Source organism: Dermochelys coriacea, chromosome 4 (assembly GCF_009764565.3).
Source record: "Dermochelys coriacea isolate rDerCor1 chromosome 4, rDerCor1.pri.v4, whole genome shotgun sequence".
NCBI lineage: Eukaryota > Metazoa > Chordata > Testudines > Dermochelyidae > Dermochelys > Dermochelys coriacea.
The window spans coordinates 138,884,954-138,909,720 of record NC_050071.1 but is presented as its reverse complement, the minus strand read 5'-3'; the positions used below and the strand labels follow the sequence as shown (position 1 = coordinate 138,909,720).

At 43.2% G+C, this 24,767-nt stretch overlaps 1 protein-coding gene across 15 annotated transcripts in view; it reads left to right on the top strand.

Moving 5' to 3' along the window:
• The window catches only part of SLC4A11 (solute carrier family 4 member 11), a 244,348-nt gene extending 219,783 nt beyond the window's left edge, over positions 1–24,565 (top strand). For 8 of the 15 annotated variants that reach the window (XM_038399688.2, XM_038399689.2, XM_043512785.1 and 5 more), the window contains exons 16-20: positions 98–266; positions 5,250–5,423; positions 10,480–10,675; positions 15,729–15,898; positions 22,081–24,565. In XM_038399688.2, the coding sequence (XP_038255616.1) occupies positions 98–266; positions 5,250–5,423; positions 10,480–10,675; positions 15,729–15,898; positions 22,081–22,144 (773 nt within the window). In that variant the 3' untranslated portion in view covers positions 22,145–24,565. Of the gene's footprint in view, positions 1–97; positions 267–5,237; positions 5,424–10,479; positions 10,676–15,728; positions 15,899–22,080 lie in introns of all 15 variants that reach the window. The other 7 variants (XM_038399686.2, XM_038399687.2, XM_038399697.2 and 4 more) reach the window with 1 other exon arrangement.
• The last annotated feature ends 202 nt before the right edge of the window (positions 24,566–24,767 follow it).

The window sequence follows — 24,767 nt, the reverse complement described above, 5'->3', positions numbered from 1 at the left end:
GGGCTAGAACATAAGTTTGCTTCATGCAGGTAGCTAGAAAACAGTACAATGCCTCTTTAACACTTTTCTCCCCCCGCACCCTCCTGTGTGTTTACAGTGTCCAAGTTTAACTACAACCCATCTGAGAGCTTATTCGTGCTGGCCCCAGTCCGATCTCTCTCAATTGGCTCTGTAATGAGTGCCATGGGCCTGGGGTTCCTTCTGTCGATGCTTTTCTTCATTGAGCAGAATATAGTAGCATCACTCACAAATGCTGCAGAGAACAGGTAAAATTCTTAATCCCTTTCTTTCCACACCAGGGCAGTTCTTCTTAGGGCTCCTCTATGTGAACAATGAGATGGCGGCAAGCTGGGGTGTGAATCTACCCTGTCCTAGCCTTACATGCATATTAACAGTTGAATAGACTTCTTTGACCTAGTGCTCTTTGAAATGGGACTAGCTCAAACAGCATGAATGAACTGTTAACACATGTCAGCAGGGTACATATGGAGAGTGTTGGTAGATTCACACTCCTGCTTACAGCAGTCTAATTGTTCATGTAGAGAAGTTCTGAGATAATTTCACTTCAGTACTATATTACAGTGTTCTGAGTAAAGATGGACTGGGACTGAATTACACAACCTTGCTAGCTCTGTTTGTGTACCCCTTATATATTTACATGTGGACGACTCCCCGTTCTTCATACCTGGAATGGTATTTTATGCCAGTCCCAGAAATACTGCCTCTAGCAATGTGTTCTTTTGGGAGTGATTTCATAGGTAGGGGTCTACTTAAATCCTGGAGAAATCACACACTTTTTTGCAGGTTGGTCACGGCATAAATAACAAATTTTGCATGTGAACACATCCACAAAATTTGCTATTTTATGCTGTGACCAACCCACAAAAACTGTGTGATTTCTCTGCAGCATTTCTCAAGCTGGAGACCCCTCCCCAAAAGGAGGTCTCAAGCCAATTAGGGGCTCGTGGCATTGCCACCCTTAATTGTCTGCTGCTGCTGGCAGCGGTCCTGCCTTCAAAGCTGGGCCCCCAGCCAGCAGCTGCCGCTGTCCGCTCTGCCTTCAGAGCTGGGTGGTCAGAGACCAGATTTCATGAGTCTGTGACCCAATTTTCATAGCCGTGAATTTGGTAGACCCTTATTCCCAGGTTATGCCTACACTGCAATCAGGAAGTGTGATTGCCGCACACGGAGATGTACTCACGCTAGTTTTATTCAAACTTAGCTCGAAGAATAATAGCAGTGAAGCTGAATCAACACAGGCCAGCCCTGCCCGCCCAGGACTCTGGGTATGTGCTTCAGCAGCTGCCAGCCTGCACTACTTTGGCTACACTACCATTGTTCCTCAAACTAGCTTTGCTCTAGATATAAATCAAAGTTAGCTCAGGTATTTCCACACGTGTTGCATTCCCACCTGCCAACTGCAATGTAAACATACCCATAGTGCCAAGTGGACTGTGGTATTATTCCTAAAAATTTATATTTGGGGATGACATGGCGCAAGATGAGTGGCTACCACCCATTTTGTTAGTTGGGCCAACAAGTTCTCAACCTACCTTGGTGTTTTTGGAAGCTCCCATGTCTAAAGCAGAGGTTCAGGCTGAGGGGCATGGGACGTATTCTTGGAGGGTGTGAGAAGGCAGAGCAGAGGCTGCTGTCCGGAGACCCAGCTCTGAAGGCAGCGCTGCCGCCAGCAGCAATGCAGAAGTAATGGTGAAATGTTAAGGTATTGCCACTCTTATTTCTCTGCCGCTGCTGGTGGCAGCGCTGCCTTCTGAGCTGGGTGGCCGGAAAGTGATGCACTATATACTTAAATGGCTCTGTTTGAATCAATGATGCTTTACTGTTTTTAATATGGAGTGAGAGTTGAATGTTGATTTTTTTTTTAATCGGTATATGTACTAGTGTGGTCAGGGGAGGGGGAGCGAAAACTACTACAGACATGAACAAGAGGGGTACAATCATATAAGTTTTTGAGAACCACTAGTCTAGAGAGACCAGAGAAAGTCAGACCCTCTCAAATTAGGTTTGTTGGAACAAAGAAGGTTATTTCAAGCTTTTATTAAGAAAATGAATTGTCAGGAAAGAATCTTCAGAAGCAGTCTCTTATATGACTTTTGACCAAGACAAAGAACCAGCATTGCATTGGAGCAGTGAGCAAAGCTTCTGAAAATCGGTTACCTCACTATGCTGCTTTGCTGTTCTTACTTTATGGATTTTAGATTTATGATCTCATTTATTCTGAAGTCAGTGGGTGCACCTCCAATTCTGATATGTGGTTGGCATCTAGTCAGCCTTGTGATTTCTTGATATCTGGGATACAGTGAATATTTCTCTTTAAACTAAGAGCTGATCAGCCAAAAAGTTCTACCGTATCACGTAGTGCAGCTATGCTAATTTAAAAGAATTTTGAGACTGAAAAAGGAGCATTTGGAGCTATGCTGGCTTGCCGTTAAATAATTCAGAATGTGGAAGCAAAGGAGGTCAGGCTAAAAGTAGGACAATATGTGTAATCTAGTATCACTTTTATCTAAAAGCTCTGATTTATGCACAGGCTTGGAAACAAGAAGCTACAGTCTTCAAATATTCCCTTTGATGTTTCTACCAACTACAATCAGATATGGCATCAAGGGTGAATTTATAGGATTCCCCCCCAACCCCTGGGGAACTACCATTTTCTCAGTGGATTTTTTTTTTTTTTTTTTTTTTTTTTTTTTGCTGATGTAACACATGGGAGGTGGGGAGGGGGGTTTCCTTGCATAACAATTTTTTGTTAGTATTTTTCTGTTTCTCACACTTTATTTGATAAAGGGCCATTAGCTTAGGAAAGCAGAGAGAGATGGACAGGCTCAAAACAATTGAGTTATGCCTGTTCTGGGATTTCTTCTCTGGGCCGTTTGAAAATTCTCCTCTATCCTCATTGAATCAGCTCTTTAATTAAATAGCAATTGGCAATAAATGTAAGTTGTAAATGGGTCATGAGTACTTTCTTCTTAAATGGGAATTGTGCCATTTTCTTTATTTGAATTTCTTGTCATTTTCTTCCTATGTGACATTAGAAGAACATGTGATGTGGTGACTTTTGGTACTGAGTAGGGTTATAGCTAAAGGGTATGTAGCTGGGTTCTTCCTTAGATATCACAGCCAAACTGCTGACTCCCACATCAGTGTCTTTTTTCAAATGCAATGGAGCCTTTCAGTTGTGGTACAGAAAGGCAAAAGATGCTGCTCAACTGAAAGTAGATTGAATTGCTCAATTATAAGACGCTTCAAAACTGGATTGGGTAAAGCATTAGCCGTTAAAATCCAGAGCTAGCTGGTCCTGCCTCAGCATAGAATCATAGAAGGTTAGTGTTGGAAGAGACCTCAGGAGGTCATCTAATCCAATCTCCTTCTCAAAGCAGGATCAACCCCAACTAAATCATCCCAGCCAGGGCTTTGTCAAGCCGGGCCTTAAAAACCTCTAAGGATGGAGATTCCACCACCTTCCCATGGAACCCATTCCAGTGCTTCACCACCCTCCTAGTGAAATAGTTTTTTCTAATATCAACCTAGACCTCCCACACTGCAACTTGAGACCATTGCTCCTTGTTCTGTCATCTGCCAGCACTGAGAACAGCCAAGCTCCATCCTCTTTGGAACCCCCTTTCACGTAGTTGAAGGCTGCTATCAAATCCCGCCTCACTCTTTTCTCTTCTGCAGGCGAAACAGGCCCAGTTCCTTCAGCCTCTCCTCATAAGTAATGTGTCCCAGCCCCCTAATCATTTTTGTTGCCCTCCGCTGGACTCTCTCCAATTTTATTACCATAGTCCAGGTGTGGCCTCACCAGTGACGAATAGAGGGGAATACTCACTTCCCTCAATTTGCCAGCAATGCTCCTGCTAATGCAGCCCAATATCCGTTTGCCTTCTTGGCAACAAGGCGCACACTGTTGACTCATATCCAGCTTCTTGTCCACTGTAATCCCCAAGTCCTTTTCTGCAGTACTGCCGCTTAGCCAGTCAGTCCCCAGCCTGTAGCGGTGCATAGGATTCTTCTATTCTAAGTGCAGGACTCTGCACTTGTCCTTGTTGAACCTCATTAGATTTCTTTTTGCCCAATCCTCCAATTTATCTAGGTCACTCTGGACCCTATCCCTACCCTCCGGCATATCTACCTCTCCCCACAGCTTGGTGTCATTTGCGAACTTGCTGAGGGTGCAATCCATCCCATCATCCAGATCATTAATGAAGATGTTGACCATACGGGGGTGGACCCGATGACCTCTCAAGGTTCCTTCCAGCCCTGCTTTTCTATGATTCTCTGATCAGTGAAGAGAAAAATGATGGGTTGGCTGGACAACGTACAGGCCATGGTCTGCTTGCTGTCAGTTGAATACTTCAAAAACTTATCAAAAAACCTAAGGTCAACATCCCAGGTTGGGACTGAAACAAGGCTAGAGAGAGTAGCCAGATGGATCTAGGCTTTGAAAGAGAGCCTACAATGGCATAGGCAATGAAATCCTTTTTTGTATAAGCTAACAGGAAAATCCAGATAGGGAAAGAAAACAATAAAGGAAGCCTCAGGTGTTCAGGTGCTGCTTTGGCAATGTGGAAGAACAGGACATGAGCTGGGGCCGTGCCTGCTCAAAGCTTGCCTACAGAGGAAGCATGCACATAACCCCAATGGATGCTGCTGATTAAAGGTGTCTTTCCTCAGAGTGGGCCCCCCACAGGCCATTAGTAAATATTTAAGCATGTAGCTAACTTACCAGGCACACACGTGCAATGCATCAAAAAACAAGGCCTGGAAAACTTCAGCTCGATGGATAAAAGTTTATGAGCAACTAAAAACAGGAGTTTAAAATGAAAAATGCCTTGACAACCCTTGCTATGGCTGTTGCTAGTGCTCCAGCTAGAACAGTAGTACATCTGATGGGAATATTAATTTTGAATGAGTTGAGGTATCCTGTTTAATAGTACAGTAATAAATGCTGACAAAATTGAGGACTAGACCATTATTATAATGGGAAATGTTTCTCTTTTCAGTTGTTCTTTCAAACTGATTGCTGTCTCCCGGCAGCAATCACGTTTTCATTACCTTTCAAATTCATGTCCTGTCAGCTACAAAAGAGGAGGTCTTTAAAATTCTGTGCTTTGAGATGCACAATCAATGTCCATCCATGAACATTCTAGCTCAGTCATAGCAAGGGCGGCATTGTTACTACATGGTTGAGTGCACATAAAAACTTTATTAACTAGAGTTTATTTCAGGTTAGTGAAAGGAACAGCTTATCACTGGGACCTCCTCCTTGTAGCTCTGATTAACACGGGCCTGTCTGTCTTCGGATTGCCCTGGATACACGCTGCGTTCCCTCATTCCCCAATGCACGTCCGAGCACTGGCCTACGTGGAAGAGAGGGTTGAAAACGGGCACATCTATGAGACGTAAGTTTTGGGGAGCCCCAGTAACAAATCCATATAAGGAAAGAGAGATGTGAATCTGGGGATCCTGAGGGGTTTTCCAGGGTTCTTTAAACACTACAAATGATTGCTCTGAATGACGTGAATTAATCTTCCCTGTCAGTCTCCACCAATCCAGATGGCTGGTGCTAGGAATGGTCTGCCCACATCAACACAGAGGCAGCTGGGATGAAGAAAGATGGTTTTGGGGGGGTCATTTATTGGTTCCAGGACCAGCTATCAAAGCTGTGGTTTGTGGTTCGCTGTAACCACCACCACCTTTCTGCATCTTTGGAGTAGCTGGCAGCTGCACTGCTCTGACAGGACACTTTCTTCCGGCGCTCACCTCAAGGTATGCGGCTGGGAAGCCAGGTCTTCCATATCTCAGTATTTTTTCCCCTACTTTTTTGGGTTCATCTGGGAATCCATGAAGGAAAAAAAACTTCGTTGCACTCTGTCTCCTCAGAGATGTTCGTATTTCTAAGCTCTCTGCTGAAGCCCTGCTGAGCAGTGAGACAGTAGTTTTGGCCAGACGCTGCCGGCTTGTCTCATTAGAAAAATATCCAGTGCGACTCCCCCATGTCTGTACCTGCGAGGTCAATAGTGCAAAGGGCAGAAAACCGTATCACGGTGGATCTATTTCAAAGATTGCTGCAGCATCTTAGGTTGTACCTCAGGAAGCTGAGAGACGTCTCTTACACAGATACCTTTCCTGAGGCCACCCCTCTGCCATTAGGTCCTCTTGGGAAAACACTGACAGGACTAAGGCGGGTAGGTGCGCATGACCATAAGCTGCTGCACTAAGAATCATGTTCATTCTGCCCAGAAGTGATTAGATATATAAATGACAACTTTGAACTGGATGCCGGGGAATGAGAGTATTTTCTGTCTTCTACAGCTCCCATGGAGATTCCAAATCTCGTGTTCCTCACAAAGCTGTAAAATATAAACAAGAGGCTCTATGTATTGTTGTCTTCCTCCTCCTCAACTGCCTTGTTGTGAGAGGGAAGCTGAAGCAAAGCTTAAATAGAAAATCAAAAAAGGGTCGTTCACCTCTGGGTACTGAAAGTTCCCACCTCCTGCTTTCTGAAAGAAACCAAGCTACAAATTCAGAACATGATGGATACAAGTAAACACAAGAATCAAGAACCTCTCCTGAAGAGGGCAAAATATTTCCTCTTACTTGTCTGCGGAGAAATCTGCCTCAGAGTTTGATCCAGGCCAACCTTGGAGTCTGATCGTGTAGCCAGATTAATTCAAGGTGCTATGCCTCGTATGGTTAGAAGCCCAGTGATCCAGCCTGGGTTTAAAGATTCTTTGAAGACGCGCTAGGATTATATTCTGGAGTCTTCCCCATTTCCCTGTATTTCCTCAGCTGATGACAAGCCTTCTAGGGCCATAGTCTTAGCTGCCAGACTCTAAAAAGTCTCTGCAGAGCTTGTGTGAACTGATTTTGAAGAGCTTTTTATATAACGGACAAATTTGGTTAGATTTTCCCAGCAATGGGCACATTCCCTCTTGTCTTCCCCCTGCCCCCCTTGCCTAGCTAGATTTCAAGCCCTTGCTGCAAAGCATGGAAGTGCTAGAGCTTCTCAACCAAATAGTTTGTAAGGATTTTTTTTTAACATGGGTACAACATATTTTTGCCTAATCTTGTTCTTGGAAACAGCTGAACCTTTCTTGCAGAAACTTTTCAGAATAATTCAACTTGAGGCAAGACACCCGGGATGGGGAATGTCAGTCCAAATGGGTGAAATTTGGCAAGGTTGCAAGCAACTGACAAGTGTTCAGGTAAACTTTGCTATAAGTGGTGCTACGAGCGCTGCCTATAAACAGTGTCCTAGAGCTGGAAGCAAATTCACAGCACATCTCACATCAAGACCATTTCCCATGTACCTAATAGCACTAATATTGCCAGCAAACCCATCAGTGCTGTTGTTCCTAAAGCATCAGGAGAAGGGACCAGGAGCCTATATTTACCCTGCTAGACTTTCAAGTTGCTTTGATGGGTAGAATTATATCTCTTGACTCTAAAAAATAATCATCTAATCCAGTTCTGCACATAAAGTTCAAACCCTTACCCTCGCTTTTCTAATTCACATAGGCCCTACCTCCCTCTCTGACCTGGTCTCCACTGGAATGCCCTCTGGCTCTGTCATGTCCAGATCAGGTTGCAAGCTCTCTTTTACTTGGTTTATGAGGCACCTAGTACGCTTTGTGAGTGCTCAAAATAGCAAATATTCAGATACATTTGTGAACCATGAGATTGCCCAGTAATTGACCTGTTTGCATCAAACAAATTCTCACTGTATACTGTCTGCTGAAGAGAGCCTGGGGCACTTTTAATAGGCACGTTCACTATTTCCCTGGACAGGCCAAATTAACTACTGTATTCCATCTGTCATGTTTCACTATTAACAGAGGGTCACCTGAGAGGCTAGAATAGAATGTTACTGGTCCCAGAAGCTCCTGAATGGTCACAGTGATGCTGGGACACAAACCATCTAATTCTAGCTGTCAAAGAATCAGTTATGCTTCCAACTTGCCTGGGTCCATCATCTCAAGGATCTTTGTTCCACAACAAGCCAGTCCTGGATGCAGACCAGTGGGGAATGAATTCCATCCACCTCACTGTCTGCTGACCATCCCAATTCTTCCAAAGGTCCTTACAGAATTTGGAGTAATAGTCTGTAAATGGCAAAATGGGAAGAACTTCTCCCTTAGGAATCTGGCCAGTGGTTCTAGGTTTTGTAGGAGAATCTTGACCAGTGGTAGCAGATTCCAATTTCTGCTGTGCAAATGCAGTTGGGAGATTGAAGGTAATTCCTTTTGATGACCCTTCTGTCATTTTTAGGCTTGATCCTGGATCTGTTCCATCACTCATCCATGGAGCTTAAACATGGCCATCAAGACTTTGCATTCCCCCGTTTTAACAGATGGCCTTTATTCTTTAAATCTTATAACTGATCTATCTTAATTCTGCCATTTACCCAAGTATAATATTTTCTATCCTTTTCCCCTTTTTCCCTTATATTTATTGGCATGGAAGGTCACATTATCTGAAAAGCCTTCACTTTTGGGAGTTTGTCTGGATCTCACCACAACCTTAAATGTTGCATTTATTATATAAAATAGGAGGTTTGAAATTAAAATTCAGTCTCTCCTATTGTAAGGGAGTGTTTCTATAATATATAATTTTTTTTTTTTACAAGAATTCAGTGTGGGAAAGGATCCACCCCACAGGGCAGGAAGTCTCCAGGCCAGAAGGAATTGCAAAGCTCCAGAAATGTGTGTGTATAAAATAGAAAAATGTGTTCTATTGGATCTCCATTCCTGTGACTTTAAAATGCCTTGTTAGCGGCAGCTTGGTTGCAGTTCATCTGGAGTACAAGGTTCTACATCCAGATAATGTTACCACAGGATGGCAGTAATGGGGTGGATAAACCCCACAATGGACAGAGGGGTGCACAGGAAAAATGCTGGGCCCAGGAAGCCCCACCGTGGCAGGCCTGCTGGACATGCTCTAGCTAGAGGAGGGATTTGAAAGGGAGTAGTCACTTCAGCACAAGTGGGCGGCAGGCAGAGAGACAGGAGCTGCACTCATTGCAACAAAGGGACTACACCAGGAGGGTGTCCCCAGGAGAAGGGCAGCTGGAAAAAGCCAGGACGACTTAGCCTGCAGATGCCCATAGACCAGGTGAGAAGGGATAACCACAAGCAAGCCACAACGCATCCAGGGGAGGGACAGAGGTTTTGGAAGAGACCATGGGGAGGGTACCGGACGCTTTTCGTACACTACCCCTTGGTTGGAACTTGGTGGAGTGGGAGTACCTGGATTCCCCTCCCTCCCCTTAACCATGAGGCATGGCCATTTACCTCTAGGTGTGAGTTTCCCCCACTCACAGGTACCGAAACAATCTTCAATCTAGTTGTCTCTGTGCTGATATAGGCAGGTCTTCACCAGCAGTTAACCTCTGGATTGGTGGTTAGATTTCCTTATAAGGAAACAAAATTACAAGTAAACTATCCATTTTTTTTTTTATAATCCTGGAAGAGGAGTTTTCCCCTTTTCGCTGTTTTTGGTAGGCACGTGGGACGATGGCAGAGATTGCTCACATGTAGGGTAGCAATGTCCTTTTTTCTTATCTTATTTTTCGGCTTACTGCATGAGGCACTCTGTTTCCTATTTGGGAATGTTTCTAGACTGTGTGTTGTACAATGTTTTAAAGTTACTTTGTCCTTTCTCACTTCCTGTCAATATTTTTCCAGTAACGGGTCTGTCAGTCTAAAATCTGTCAAATTCTGGAAATTTGCGTTAAGTAATTATGTTTTTAGCATGGTTAATGGGAAATTTGCAGAGCAACTCCCGTACTCCACCACAGGATTAAGTTCTTAATTCCCTACATAATTCTCTGAACATTTTCCCTGCTGTATAAACAAGGGGATTTTTGTGTTTATCAAAAATGCTGATGACTTAGTCAAGAGAATGTGTTTTCAAGTGGATCATGAGTTAGATTCCACAGATGCAGCTCTCTGACTTCCTTTTCAGGGGGGGGGGGAGTATGTGTGTATATATATATATTATATAACATGCATGCACACATCAGTGCAATCTGAAATCAAGTAGTTCTGGAATGCTTAATGTGCAGAAAGGGGGCTCTAGCATGTTTTAAAGTGATTCTGTGTAGCAAACTGCAGATAACTAAATTAGTTTAGTTTAAGCTCAGATAGGATTCACGGAGCTTGGGAGAGAACAAGAGTAGAGACAAAAAATTAAATCACCAAACTTGGCCCTAGGCACTTATCCAGCTGCTCTGTTTGAGTGGTGGGCTAAATGCCTGGGCTGAGTCCAAGAGGGTTTCTGTCTTCTAAAAATATTAGCATTTGGCTGGAGATACTTGATGATTGTTGTACTGGAATGACACGTCCCATAACAGGCTCCCAGTGTGAGTGAGCCCCAGTGGTAAGCATGGGTGTTGACCCATCGTTATCCTTCTCAGTCTTTGCTTCCATGTCACTGTATGTATTTTCCCATCTATAGGATAGTGAGTGTGAAGGAGACACGACTGACTACACTGGTGGCCAACTTCTTGGTGGGGCTCTCGCTCTTGCTCCTGCCATTCCCACTGCAGTGGATCCCGAAGCCAGTCCTCTATGGCCTCTTCCTGTACATCGCCCTGACCTCCATTGATGGGAATCAACTCTTCGAGAGGGTGGCCCTCTTGCTGAAAGAGCAGGTATAGAGTCATCCTGGAACTGGAAATTTGCTGCACAGGATATGGAACAAGAAATAGCGCCTTACACTCTGTTTCCTGAGGAAACTCGTATAATGAGTTGATTACTACAGCTTCAAAACATTGCCATTAAACAGTCCATGATTATGTGTGTGTTAGCCTCCCCCTTCCCCAAGCCATTCTCCACACACCCCCACATGCCCTATATAAGCTGTCTTGTGCTTGCAGCCACCATAATAATTACAGGGCAATAGGCCATTGCAGGATTCCCAACAGTCTCGCCGTTAAACCTGACAGGAAGGGTGCTTCAAAAACCTTATGTTCCTCTCCTTTGCTTGATACATTAAGGAGCTTTTATTGCCTGCCTTTGCAATCACACCTTCATTTTGTGTTCCCATTTGGTGGTTGTCGTGTGGTTTTTATTTCCTTGCAGGGTGGCAAACAAGGCACAAGCTCTTTGGACCTTGAACTCTCACCCTTCTCACAGTGATGGGGATGGCATGTTTTATATATTTTAAAAGCCGGCCACAGTGTTTACATACAGGGATAATATCAGTATGCTGTATAAATCCCATAAAATACCAGGTGCATAATGACAATGAATTTGAGAAGTGAGTGATGCTAATGGCATAGTGAAACATTTTTCTTTTTTATACAACAAAGGTTTAAAATCTCAAATCATGAATAGAAATGTTCAGTTTGTGCAAGTCTAAAATAAACAAGTGCAGTTTAAAGCTAGCAGGTGAAAAATTAGTTACTCCTTCACTTACTCACCATGTCCTGAGTTCAGAATTACATTCCCCAGCTACAGAAGATGTATCCCTGCCTTGTTCAGTGAAGTTATCAGTTATTGCAAGAGAGAAACGGAACCCTTATCTCAGGTTGTGGCATGTGAAAATGCTTTTCAGTTTGCCTGCTAATAGAGTATATTTAGAAACCAATCATGTTTCACAGCTGATAAGCAGTTGACTTCTAAGGTAGACTGTCATTCCGGAAAGCTACTGATTAAAATCCACTGAAAATTTTTCTGTAGAATAGTTTTCCATTGGAAAATGCAGTTTTGCCAAATTCGCATTGGTTCTCTGGGGCATATTGATATTGACCAAATTTTCGAAAGGAAAATGTGGAAATGATTCATTTCAACTTTCTCATTGCATGTTAACAATATTGTCACTTGAATATTTTATCCTGGCTAAATGATTTTAATATTATATTACATTTATATATGTTATATATTTTAATATAATCTAAACGTTAACACCAAATTAATCAAAATGATGAAGTTGTGATTAAACATTTGTACCTTATGGGAAAACATTTTGATGGTCCTGAACAGAAATTTGTTGGAATTTTTATTAAGCAGGAAATTTTGGTTTTCCGATACAGGATGGAAAAAAATTTCAAAGCAGAGCAGAAATTCCATTTTACAATAAGTTCTTCTGCTCACGTTCACAGGACAGAAGCAAAGCCAGTCACTGGGTTAGACAGTAACAACTAATGATGTGAATCTCCACCTTATACATTATGATATTGTAATAAGGGCCAAATTATGGTTGTCGTTCAAGAGATTGTACATGTTCCACGCTTGGTGAGCATGTGCCCAGCTCACAGTTGTTGGAAATTTTTGCTTCAGTGGTACCCACAGGGTAGCTCAAACGCCCTCTGCTGCCATGTGCCACTGTGTCCAGTGGTCTGAGACACCCCTCAGAACTTTCCTACTGCCCAGGATGATCATTGGAAGTTCTTGGCTTGCTTTAGCAAGTGCTCTGTGTGCTCATTGTAAACTTATTGTAAATAGTTTTGTAATTGATCGGTACTTATTTCATAGCATAGATAGGATTAGTTTCTTTTTCCGTTCCCAGTTTGGGGTTTCCATTTCTTGGTACCAAAATGTGCCTCAGTCACCAGCCTTCAGACTCTGCATTTCCTGCATTAGACCGATGTACTTGAGCAACCCACACTCAAGTTGCTTGAATTGTTTAGGGGAAGCTCATATTTGAGGTCATTGCCAAATCTGCAAAGACTTTAAGCCTAGGACAAGGGACGACAGAGAAACCAGGCTAAAGGTTTTGCAGGTGCCGGCAGCCCTGAGACCTCTGGCAGAGCCCAGCTGTTTGGACTCAGCAGTGACTGCTTCGTCATTGGTTAGGAGTCTTCTATGCTGCTCGAGACCCAGCACTGCTCACTCTCCCCCATGCTCAAAAAGAGGCATAAAACCTCTCAGCAGATCACCAAGAAAGGAAGGTTACTGGCACCAAAATCCTCTAGGCTTGGGATAAACGTAGAGTGCAGCTGAAACCCAAGCACTCCTCCGATACCATAGAAACGAGCACCGTTGACTCTGGCGCTGAGACAGGTACCGTCTCGTTCAGGGCCTGATGGAGCGCCTTCTGCATCTGCTGTACCGCATCATTCCAAGACCATCTCTGAACTGACCATGCTGGAGGCGTCTGTGGCAGTGAGAGGTCTGCTGAACCTATTGGTATCCGTTTCCCCGGCAGTGCAGGAGACCACGCAATCGGTACCACTAGACACCAGTATTGGCAGTGCAGTGTTCAGTACCACCACAAACACCATTGCCACAGACATCATGCCTGATGGTATCATTGAAGAGGAAGCCTGCAGTGTTGGCAGTGCAGTACTCTTCTCTGACTTGCCACCAGTCTTCAGCGCCGTCAGGAGCAGCCTCTGCTTGGCCAGCAGTGGGAGACTCGTCGTCCTCTGAATCGGAAATTGGCGTCTGTGCTTCCCAGCCTCAGAGCTGCTCTTGCCAATATCCACCAAGGCACTACTACCCTGCTAGGGATCATCCAGTGGGAGCAGGACTGCGCATGTGGGCTGGGGGCCCACCACCAGTTCAGTGGCTTTTTTGGAACCTAAGGGGATTCCCCCGGTTTCTAGGTCATACACAAAGCATTTGTGCTCCGTGTCTCTTCAAGGACACGAGAAATCTACTCCCCAGGTGTCACCTGTTCCTGAGCCCGATACTGAGCCTGGTGATGAGCAGCAAGAGTTCCTCCAGGAGGACAGTGCTGGACAACTTGTGGAGGAGGAGCATCCTCAGCCTGCGTTGGCCTCTACAGTCTCCTCTCCTGTTAATGCAATCTCCTCAGGGGGCATCTCACTCTCTCCCCCAATTATTATATGGCTTACCAGGAGCTATTGAAGAGGGTGGCCTCAAGCTTGGAAATTCAGATGGAGGTGGCTAAGGAGTCCTTCCTCTTCCTTGTTGATATTTTGGTCGCCACAGGGCCTCCGCAAGTGGCCTTAGGTATTAATAAGGTAATTATAGACCCCCTTTAAGTCTCTGTGGCCAACCCTTTACTACATTCCTCCCACCTCTGAAAGTATTATGTCCCCTCCCAGGGATTTGAATTATCTATACTTTCATCCCTACTGGGATCTCTGGTGGTGTCAGTGGCAAGTGAACAGGAATGGCAGAGCCAACAGGCATCATTCCCCAACTCAAAGGATGCAAAAAAATCTAGATTTATTTGGTAGAAAAGTTTATTCTACTGGGGGGGCTGCAAGACGGGATTGCCAAGTAACGAGTTCTTTTGGGACATTATCATTTTAATGTTTGAGACTGCATGTTAAAGTTTAGGGACATGCTGCCAGAGGACTCTAGGCAGGAATTCTCCTTGTTAGTTAATAAGGGGAAATCTGTAGCAAGAACTTTGCTGCAGGCTGCACTGGACAACAGTTACAGATTAGTAACCGGTTTTTTTCACTGGCAACACTCCCATTGATTTCAGTTGAGTCCAGAATTTGGTCCTAATGGAAAAATAGTCTCCTAATTTTATTTGGCATCTATTGAAACCAACTCCTACCTAGCATATCACAGGTACTGTGACATTGACTGAATAGATTCATTGGTAAATAAAGAATGGATATGGATATTGTATGCAGAGTACTCTATATTTCACTAGGAGGGTGGTGTAGCACTGGGTTACCTAAGGAGGTGGTGGAATCTCCTTCCTTTGAGGTTTTTAAGGTCAGGCTTGACAAAGCCCTGGCTGGGATGATTTAGTTGGGGATTGGCCCTGCTTTGAACAGGGGTTTGGACTAGATGACCTCCTGAGGTCCCTTCCAGCCCTGATTTTCTATGATTCTATTTCTCTTTTCTTATACTTAGATTGTAAGCTGTTTGGGACAGCTTTTTGTTTTGCGTTTGTACAGCAGTTAGCACTATGGGGTCCTGGCCCATGACAGGGGCTCTTAGGTGCTTTGATAGTACAAATAATAAATAATATCTGTTTTAGTACAGATTAGACTGCTAGACTTTCCTAGGTTAGGGAACCTGCATAACTCATGCTGAGATCCTAGATCCATTCGTCTAAATCAGCATCAGCAGCTAGTCACTCCTACTCACACTACATTGCATTCTGCTTGTGTGGGGTCTCTTCTAGCCTCTCCCAACTGAACTCCACAGTTGCTCTATCTCAGATTGGGTTGAACTCTGCCCCCTAAAGAGAAGATGGAAAGTTCTCAAATGGTAAAGAGCTCGTTAAAACATAAAAAAACAAACTTAAATGGGAGCAGCACACAAACAGATCTGCCTAACACGGCATCACCACGTGATGCACACACTCTCCCTCGCCTCCGGATATTTTACATGTTGCTACAAAGTGCTGCTAATCATCCACGGGGGAATATAATTATGCCATTTATATCAGTATTTCTTGTGCTCCAGATGTTCCTCCAGGCAAGTCTATCTCTGGTTACCCCCATTTTTTATTGCCCAGTCATTCTCTGTGTTCTGTTGCCAGTACCACAGCCGGAGGTATTGGCTTTAACCCTAGAAATCCTTCGTTCAGCCCTTTTGGCTTAGGGAACAGGCCAGTACTCAGCTTAGAAAGTCCTTCAACATCTGCAGTGCCATTTGTGTATTTCTGATATCTACCCGTTGACTTGATGTGTGAAATGAACGCTTACAACTGTGTGGTGATGGTTTTCCAAAAATAAGTTCTTTAATGGGCACACTTTTTATATTTTATTCCCACCTGGACTGATTTGTCTATTGCTGCCTGACGTATACCTCTTTTCTCTTTCACAGACGGCTTACCCTCCAACGCATTACATTCGCAGGGTCCCACAGAGGAAGATCCACTATTTCACAGGCTTACAGGTTCTTCAGCTCCTCATCCTCTGTGGGTTTGGGATGTCACCGTTACCCTACATGAAGATGATTTTTCCTCTCATTATGATAGGAATGATCCCGATCAGGTAAGATGGTCTCTGTATTAAAGAGACCTCACTGAGTGGCCAGGCTGTTTGGCTTCTGACTACATACTACTTAAGGCAGGTGTACACTACCACGGAAGTTGATCTAAATTACATTGCTCAGGGATGTGAAAAAGCCCTCCACCCCATGAGCAATACAAGTTTCGCGCTGTCCACACCAGGAGATGGTATGATGGGATAAAATGATTTTGGCAATTAATTGATCTTTCAATATTCATGGTAAATAGGCCCAATGGCCTGTGATGGGATGTTAGATGGGATGGGATCTGAGTTGCCCAGGAAAGAATTTTCTGTAGTATCTGGCTGGTGAATCTTGCCCATATGCTCAGGGTTTTGCTGATCGCCATATTTGGGGTCGGGAAGGAATTTTCCTTCAGGGGAGATTGGAAGAGGCCCTGAAGGTTTTTTGCCTTCCTCTGTAGCATGGGGCACGGATCACTTGCTGGAAGATTCTCTGCTCCTTGAAGTCTTTAAACCATGATTTGATGACTTCAATAGCTCAGACATAGGTGAGGTTTTTCGCAGGAGTCGGTGGGTGAGATTCTGTGGTCTGCGTTGTGCAGGAGGTCAGACTAGATGATCAGAATAGTCCCTTCTGACCTTAATATCAATGAATCTATGTCAGCGGTAGACACTCTTCCGCCAACATAGCTTGCGCTTCTTGCCAAGGTGGAGTCATTATGGTGACGGGAGAGCACTCCTCCATCGGCAGCTGCAGTGATGTAGCACTGTAGCGTAGACTTGCCCTTAGATTTCTCTGTGATCCTGTGCCATATTCTGCACTGGCTTGAGTGGTCACACAAGGAACGTACCAACTTGTTCCCCTAGAACCAGCTACCTGGATCATGGATAGAAGTGTGTGGTGGATGGGATCTTTCTCAGGACTTCCCAAGGTGGTGTGGGGTAGAGAGCCTTGGAACCATACACATCAGCTTTGGGCTATATAAGTAGGGGCATTGCCAGCAGATCGAGGGACATGATCGTTTCCCTCTATTTGACATTGGTGAGGCAGCATCTGGAGTACTGTGTCCAGTTTTGGGCCCCACACTACAAGAGGGATGTGGAAAAATTGGAAAATGTCCAGGGGAGGGCAACAAAAATGATTAGGGGGCTGGAGCACATGACTTACGAGGAGAAGGTGAGGGAACTGGGATTGTTTAATCTGCGGAAGAGAAAAATGAGGGGGGATTTGATAGCTGCTTTCAACTACCTGAAAGGGGATTCTGTGATATCTAAGTGAAAGCCACCCTTGACAGAGACAGCCCCTAGCACAGAGTATGTCCCTGGAGCAAGGAGAAACCCAGAAGGCAGATTGGTCTGCTCTAGGGGTAGCATGACAATCCCTTGATTGGGCAAAAGCTGTGATTGAGTTGTCAACCTGTAATGTCCTAGATCACGCATGCAGCATCCCAGCTTGACCTGTAACTAGTCACTGTCAGCAGAATTGTTATATATGGTAATAAATGTTCTCCGAAAGAATTATTAATATTAACATAGTGCTTTATAGCTTCAAACCACTGCACAGTTACAGCTGTCTCCTGGGCAGTGCTCCCTAGTGTTAAGGTTACATTGGCATATGTTCACAATTGGCTGAAATTTGCCATAGTGGCCCAGAAGTGATTTGGTTTTGGGGTTTTTTTGGTCTAAATTTCGGGAGACTCCCTTGATGCTTTAGGGGCCATTAGTGAGTGAAAGAAATTTATTTTCTCAGCATTGTAAAAGTTGAGGTTTTTTGGTTCATTAAATAAAACAATTGACCGATGCCCTCTTTCGTGTTCTGTCCTTTCTTAGCTGTGGTGGGAAATGAATTAAACATCAAACAGTAATAAGCTATTAAAAATCACTTCTAAGCATGCTTGTTGGACATCGACCAACCTTGTAGCAGTTTAATGATGCCCTGCTGCTTTTGGTGCATTACAATGCAGCGTTTCCCACCTGATCGGAAAGGCCCTGAGGCTGCTCAGAGAATCTGCAAGAAAGAGATTGCTAATGAACATTGTGTGTCAAAGGTGGAAACTAATGGCCCAATCCTGTCCCCGTTGAAGGGAACATCAAAACTGCCATGGTCTCCAATAGGATCAGGATTAGGCTCTGGGTGGCTGTCTTTTTCTGTTGCTTCTGCCCTTAATTGCTGCTTTTCCATATGAGCTGCTGGTCCCTTAACCCAGCCTTGCAGAAAATGCCTCCAGCCAAACAATGACAGAAGCACATGTGTGAGCATCTCCTTTCCCCTCCCCTCAGCAGCTGTGTCTGAATGAAAATTTTAGGTAATTCGGTTGCTGTAGCACCAGTGTGTCACCACTGGTGCTAATGTAACCCTTTGCCTCCTGGGTGTGGAGTTCTGTCCCATCTAGTGGCACCAAAACCACTTAGAAAGAGAGAGGTAAAACGAGTCTGCTCTACAACCTTAGTTAACAGCCAGTTGGTTTTTAGCTCATGCAGCAGAGGCTCATGCACTAAGCTCCAGAGGTCCCAGGTTTGATCCCACCCACTGACGACCGGGCATTAAAGTAACACAGGGAGCACTAGTGCAGATCATCCACAGGTGTTTGTAATACCTTGCTGTCTAGCCCTGCTGTCAGGAGAACTGTTCACAGCTCTCAGTAGAGCGAGGTGTGGATTGAAAATGGAAGTGAAACCATTTAAATGTTGTTCTGCACATGTTTTGCTTTCTTTTTAATTAGAAGGGGGTAGGGGGGAGTGGATTGCAAAAACAAATGCACGCCCAAATAAGACAACGTCGAGGTTACATTGTTTAATTGGTTTTTGTTTTTGTTTTGTTTTTTTTTTAAAAAGGAAATTGCAGAATCATAGAATCGTAGGACTGGAAGGGACCTTGAGAGGTCATCTAGTCCAGTCCCCTGCACTCCAAGTTACAATTCTCATAGCAACATTCACTATCTCATATTGCACGTAGACAATATTAGGGATTTCTGTTTAGACTGCAAGATGGATACTTCAGTATATACAGTATGTGCAATGAGAGCAAGTTTGTAACTGTGAGAACCTTTACTTCTCTGTGTCCTGAATTTTTGTCGTCATTAGTTAGTATTACAGCAGGGCTGAGCAGGGTGGATAAAAACAGATGTTTTTTTCTTTGGGGGGGAAGGGGTAGATTGGATTTTTTTATTTAAATTAATGTTTTTCTTGGAAAAAATAAACCTGTTTATTTAATACAAAATGTGTTAAGGTCTAAACTACTTACAATATCTTAAAACATTTAAATAAAAAAATAAATATGCTGAATCCATGAGCCTCTATCAAAAACTGAGTTAAAGGCTGCTTTTCTACACAGAAAGAGAACCAGAGGATAAACATCCAACTTTTGAAGCCAAGCTTTATGAATATGGCATAATAGGAGATTTATTGTATTAAGGACTTGGTCCTGTGGGGGACCCAGGAGCTGTGCTACTGGGCACAAGAGACTGGCAAAGTCACCATAGGCACTAGGACCCAACCTCTGACTCCAGGAGACACCATCATGTATCTTGTCAGGATCATCCACTGAGCCCATGGGGTGGTCTCATACTCGTTTTCTATAGTTTCTATCTACCTGAGCTCTGATTGGCTCAGTTCTCAAATTATGAATATTTATGGCTCCACCCATCGTTGACCATTTTCTAACTTATAAAAATGTACAATTGATGATCTGAAAATACTAAGCTATATAATTTCTTAAATAAATGTACATAGTTACAGGGAACCCTTCTGAATAGCAAAAAGATGTACCAAATCTACTTTAAAGGCTCTATTTAGATGTACATCAACATGTTTTAATGGTTATATCAACCAGTGAGAGTATTCCTTTCTCTAGGAAATAACTGAAATACAAATGGAAAAGCTGATTAAAATTGGTCAATTAAATGAAAGCTTTCCACTCAGTGCTTGAAATCATGCTTTAAATCAACCCACCCTGCTGCTGAGAGTCCCCAACCAAGACTTGAGGCCCTGTTATGCTAGGTGTTGTACATACACATAGTAAGTGACAGTCCCTGCCCCCACATTGTTGATCATTTAAATAGACAAGACAGGCATGGGATAGGAGAAGGGAAGTATTATCCCCATTTTATAGATAAGAAAGTGAAATGGAGATTAAGTGTCGCTCAAGGTCACACGGGGAGTCTGTGACAGAGCTGGGAACTGAACCTGTATCCAGTGAGTCCCAGCAGAATTTTGCAGAAATTAACATTGTGCACTCAGAATTTCCTTTCCCACAAAGAAATGGGCTGCAGTGCTGGCTAGCTGCCACTAGGACCACTGAATTTGGCAGAGCCTAGCTTGCACATAGAAGATACTGATGGGGGAGGGAGAGGGAGCTAGAGCAGTGGTTCCCAAACTTGTTCCGCTGCTTGTGCAGGGAAAGCCCCTGCCGGGCCGGGCCGGTTTGTTTACCTGCCGTGTCCGCAAGTTCAGCCAGTCGTGGCTCCCAGTGGCCGTGGTTCACTGCTCCAGGCCAATGGGAGTTGCTGGAAGCGGCTGCCAGTACGTCCCTTGGCCCACACCGCTTCCCACAGCCCCCATTGGCCTGGAGCCGCGATCAGCCGAACCTGCGGACGCGGCAGGTAAACAAACTAGCCTGGCCCGCCAGGGGCTTTCCCTGCACAAGCGGTGGAACAAGTTTGGGAACCACTGAGTTAGAGGGTTCCTGGCAGCTGCAGTTCCCAGCATGCCTTGAGGGAAGGAGACGGTGGCGCGCAGGAAACTCTGTGCAAGCCTGGGACCCAGCATCAGGCGGTATCTCCCTCTGGATTCTTTGGCTCGGGGGAGCCCCACAGTTGGGCTCTGGGGGAAGGGGGTGCGGGTGTCTGGCCCCCTGGACTGTGGTGGGGAGAAGAGGGCAGAGAAACAGGAACTGGTTGTCGTAGGGAGTTTCTTTAACTCTCTACTCTTGGGGGAATTTTTGTCCATGTCCATATTCTTACAGACATACTTGCTGACCAAATTACCAAAATAATCAAAACTGGTGTGATTATGTAGTGTTACTTTGAGAAATAAAATTTGCAGAATTTTAAAATATTGTGCGCAGAATTTTTAATTTTTTTGGCGCAGAATGCCCCCAGGAGTAATTATTTTGGGAGACTCTACCCTGGCTGTAATGGAATATACCATCCGGAGAAAATGTGACCTCTCCTAAAGCTGTCACAATTCTTAGCAGGGTCAGAGCTTTGGGGAAGCATGGATTCTGCTGACTAAACATGACTTCTCTGACACTGTAATCCCCATGGATAGGAGAGTATTTTAAGCATCCCTTTTCCTCTTTGCACAATCATTTGTGTTTCACAACGTGAATTGAATTTAGATCAAACAGAGTTTGTGTTTTTCAGGATGTTTTCATTTTCCAGTGTTTATCTCATGTCGGATCAATTTGAGGAGTTTAGGGCATTGCACTGCAGTTAGTGAGATTTGAAATTTCCTCCTTTCCTGGCTACCTATTGAGGAGTTCTAAATCTAAACCAGGCTTATTAAATTGTTGTCTTTATTATTTAAATAGCTGAAAAGTAACTTCCTGTGCTGTTAAGGAAGCAGAGGATTAATCTACAAATGTCCAGTAGCATATATTAAGGAGAAAGCTTTTTAACGTTGACTGTGGTGCCACTTAGTGTTTGTTTCACTCAAAGGAAATATCATTATTAAGTAGATTCCAGAGGCCCCAATCTGTACTGTGCCCAGCAGAATGGGGTCCTGGTTGTAACCTGAAATTGTAACCAGAGACATCTCAGGGACAAGACATGTCAAACACACTGGAGTGGGCAGTAGCAAAAGACGAATGTAAAAGCAGTGGTGCTAGCTCTCACAAGCAATATTTGGTGTGTTTTCTTAAAGCCCCAGCTCTTGGAGGCATTGAGTGTCTGAGAATCTTAGCTTACTTGTTTATTTGGGTTCTTTTAAAAGTAAAAGGAACCCAAATGTATTCTTTTATTTAAAATGTCGTCCTCTTTTAAGCCAGTCTCATAATGTTTTGGGTCCTGCTTTGTGATTTTTGAATAACAGCTGTTTCAGGGATTCCAGCGATGTGAGCAAACATGGCTGTGTTTTGACTCCAGCTTGACAAACCTAATGTAAATCAGCAAGTTGTATGAATTGCCCCAGACACACCCAGCTCTGAACATAACCTTTATTGCAGCACTAACCTGAATCTTATTATCTCTGTTGTTCACTCGTAGGTATAACCTGCTTCCTAGGATCATTGAAGCAAAATACCTAGATGCTATGGACGCGGAGCACTAAAAATGAATCTCTGCTCTCAGAACAGCGAACAGCTTTTCAAATCAAAAGGAAATGGCCTTGCTGAGATGTAGAATTATTTATCTGAAGTTCTCTTTTGTTTAGAACCTCCAGGACTTTCTTTCTGCTCTAGTCTGGCGCTTGGAGATACGTGGTTGAAGACCAATTGGCCATTCAAGTTTCAGATCAAAACAGCCTTTGATTGAGAGGCCATTACTCTTCTGAGTTTTGAGGCAAGCCAGCTTTATGGAAATGTTACCTTCTACATCCTAAAACTTGAAATCCCACAGATCAATGTGTTTCTCTTGTTGGATTGTGCTGTGCTAGGGTTGCCTCACATTCCCTTTTTTTTAAGGGGGATCCCTTTTTATACACTGTGTCCCTTTTCCCAGAACACTATTGATATATAAGGACAGTAATCAACCCTTGCTTTACAGAATTACTGAATAATTTGGAGCTTTAATGAAATTACCTATATCTCCAGTTCATCTTCCAAAAGGATAGCCCTATGTCAGAGGAGACATGTAGTGATCTCGTCAAGTTATTGATTAGTGGATGGGCTGGGAAGCAAAAGAATATGGTTGTGCTGATTCATCTAAAGCTGTAGATTGTGTATTGTTTGTCTTCATATGTACCAGAAATGTTCAGAGGTTGGATTCACTTCGTGATGCTGATGTAATTACAGCTGGGTCTAAGCTGCTTGGGAATTAGTTGAACCTATTTTACACTGTTACTTCTCAATAATCAAATATAGAATTGTAGGTTTGTACAGCAGCAAGCTTCTTGGTTGTGCCCAAATTCACCTGGATGCTGAAATGTGGCAAAATTCAGTCATGTGCATTAATGTTCGCATATACATATGTACAGAACTGCCTATGTGTACATATATACATACATAATTTAGATTTGTGTATATATTTTGCATATATATTATACATATATTGGATATATAGGCATATTCTTTCAAGATATTGAAAGTGTTCTTGTGCAATCAGTGTTATCTGTACTGTGTTGACATGCATTTGTTCTTTTGCTTCAGTGCTTCTATTTTCTTATTCAAAGCCATTCTTTGACAAACTGCATTAACCTAATTACTGATGATTATTTTTAAACATACTGCTAAGTTCAAACATTCCTTCATTTTCCTCTAGTCCTTTGGCTTTTGTGACCTGCATCACCCTGTCTGAATGCGTTCCGACATGTGAATTTTCCATTTAATTTTAATGTACAGTAGGTAGTGAAAGTTGGTTGTTTCCTAATCAATATTTCTGTTTGTCACTTCACTGTTTCAGTTTTGTAGCTACCTCCCGTTTCCCCCCATCCCCAGACATTACATTATATTTCTGTATGAATTCTAACTCTCCTGCTATCTATTTTATCTTTTGTTTATTTAATTTAGCTGGTATTGTGGTCAGTTTTTCTATACTTGAAGTACTATGAAACAAGCTATCCTTTAGTGAATTCCGTGTTGATCTGTAGTGCAGCTAGGGGCAAACGTTAGAAGAAAAGAAAGTGGAGCAATGAAGATAGATTTTAAAAAGCAAAAATTAAGATCACATTACAATAAATGCAAACAGACAGTAGATTAGTGCAGAAAAGTGTTTTGTTTCAAGCAAACTGCACAATAATTGGTGGTGAGATTTATCGGAGAGAATACATTGGCGATTTGGCTTTCTTTACAAAGTGTAAAACACATCTCTCCATCACTAATGAGAGGAACTGGGGAAGAAAGCTCATATGCTAAAACCAAGCTTATAAACACAAACTCAATAACTCATTCAATAATTAGTTTACTTTTAATAACCCCCAAAGGGATTCCATCATCATGCAGTTGCCTACAGCTTGGAAGGAAACTACTGAGAGCAGAGTGTTCAGTTTCTCTTTGAAGTTTCTCATTGACAATCCAGTGAAGGAGCACCAGGTTGTTCCTAAGGGTGTATTTGTTACTGTCGGGGATAAACATTTAGCACAGTAATTGCAGGGAAATAGATTCTCTACTTCATTAGCCATCTAAGCAGCATTGTATTACCTAGAAAATGTAACCTTATGTTCTACTTAACTCCTGCAGATGTGCTGTGAAGGGCATGGCCTGATTTGGCCCTCTTAATAAATGAAACATGGGCATTGCCATTCATTTGTTTTTACTAGGAATGTCTTAGCACACCAAAAAGAAATCGCTGTAGTAACAAACATATCTAACTAACAAACAGGTCTGACAATATTTGTGTGATCAAGAACAAGATAAGAATTAAAGGCAACTAAATTATGCACATTGACTAATATTCTTAATCCTGGAATCAGATCTATAGTCAGCCTGTTGGAGTCATTGCAGAGGTTTCAAATTGAAGTACCTAAAGATGAGGTTAATATTCAGCAAACAAGACTGTTGTTTGGGCCAGAGGGCAGTCTGTGCCAGTCCACACACACAAAAGCTAGGTAACTCAAAAAGAGAACAGTATTGATAGCCATTGTCAGATATGAATTGCAATAAGACAATTTTCTGACAATTTTTGAACAAATTCTTTCCTTCTCAGTGTAAAACGCATTGAAATGAAACCACCTGAAAAGGTTGGGTGTCTTAAATACTTTGGAGTGACCTGCATGTTGAAAACATGGGTGTTCTAAC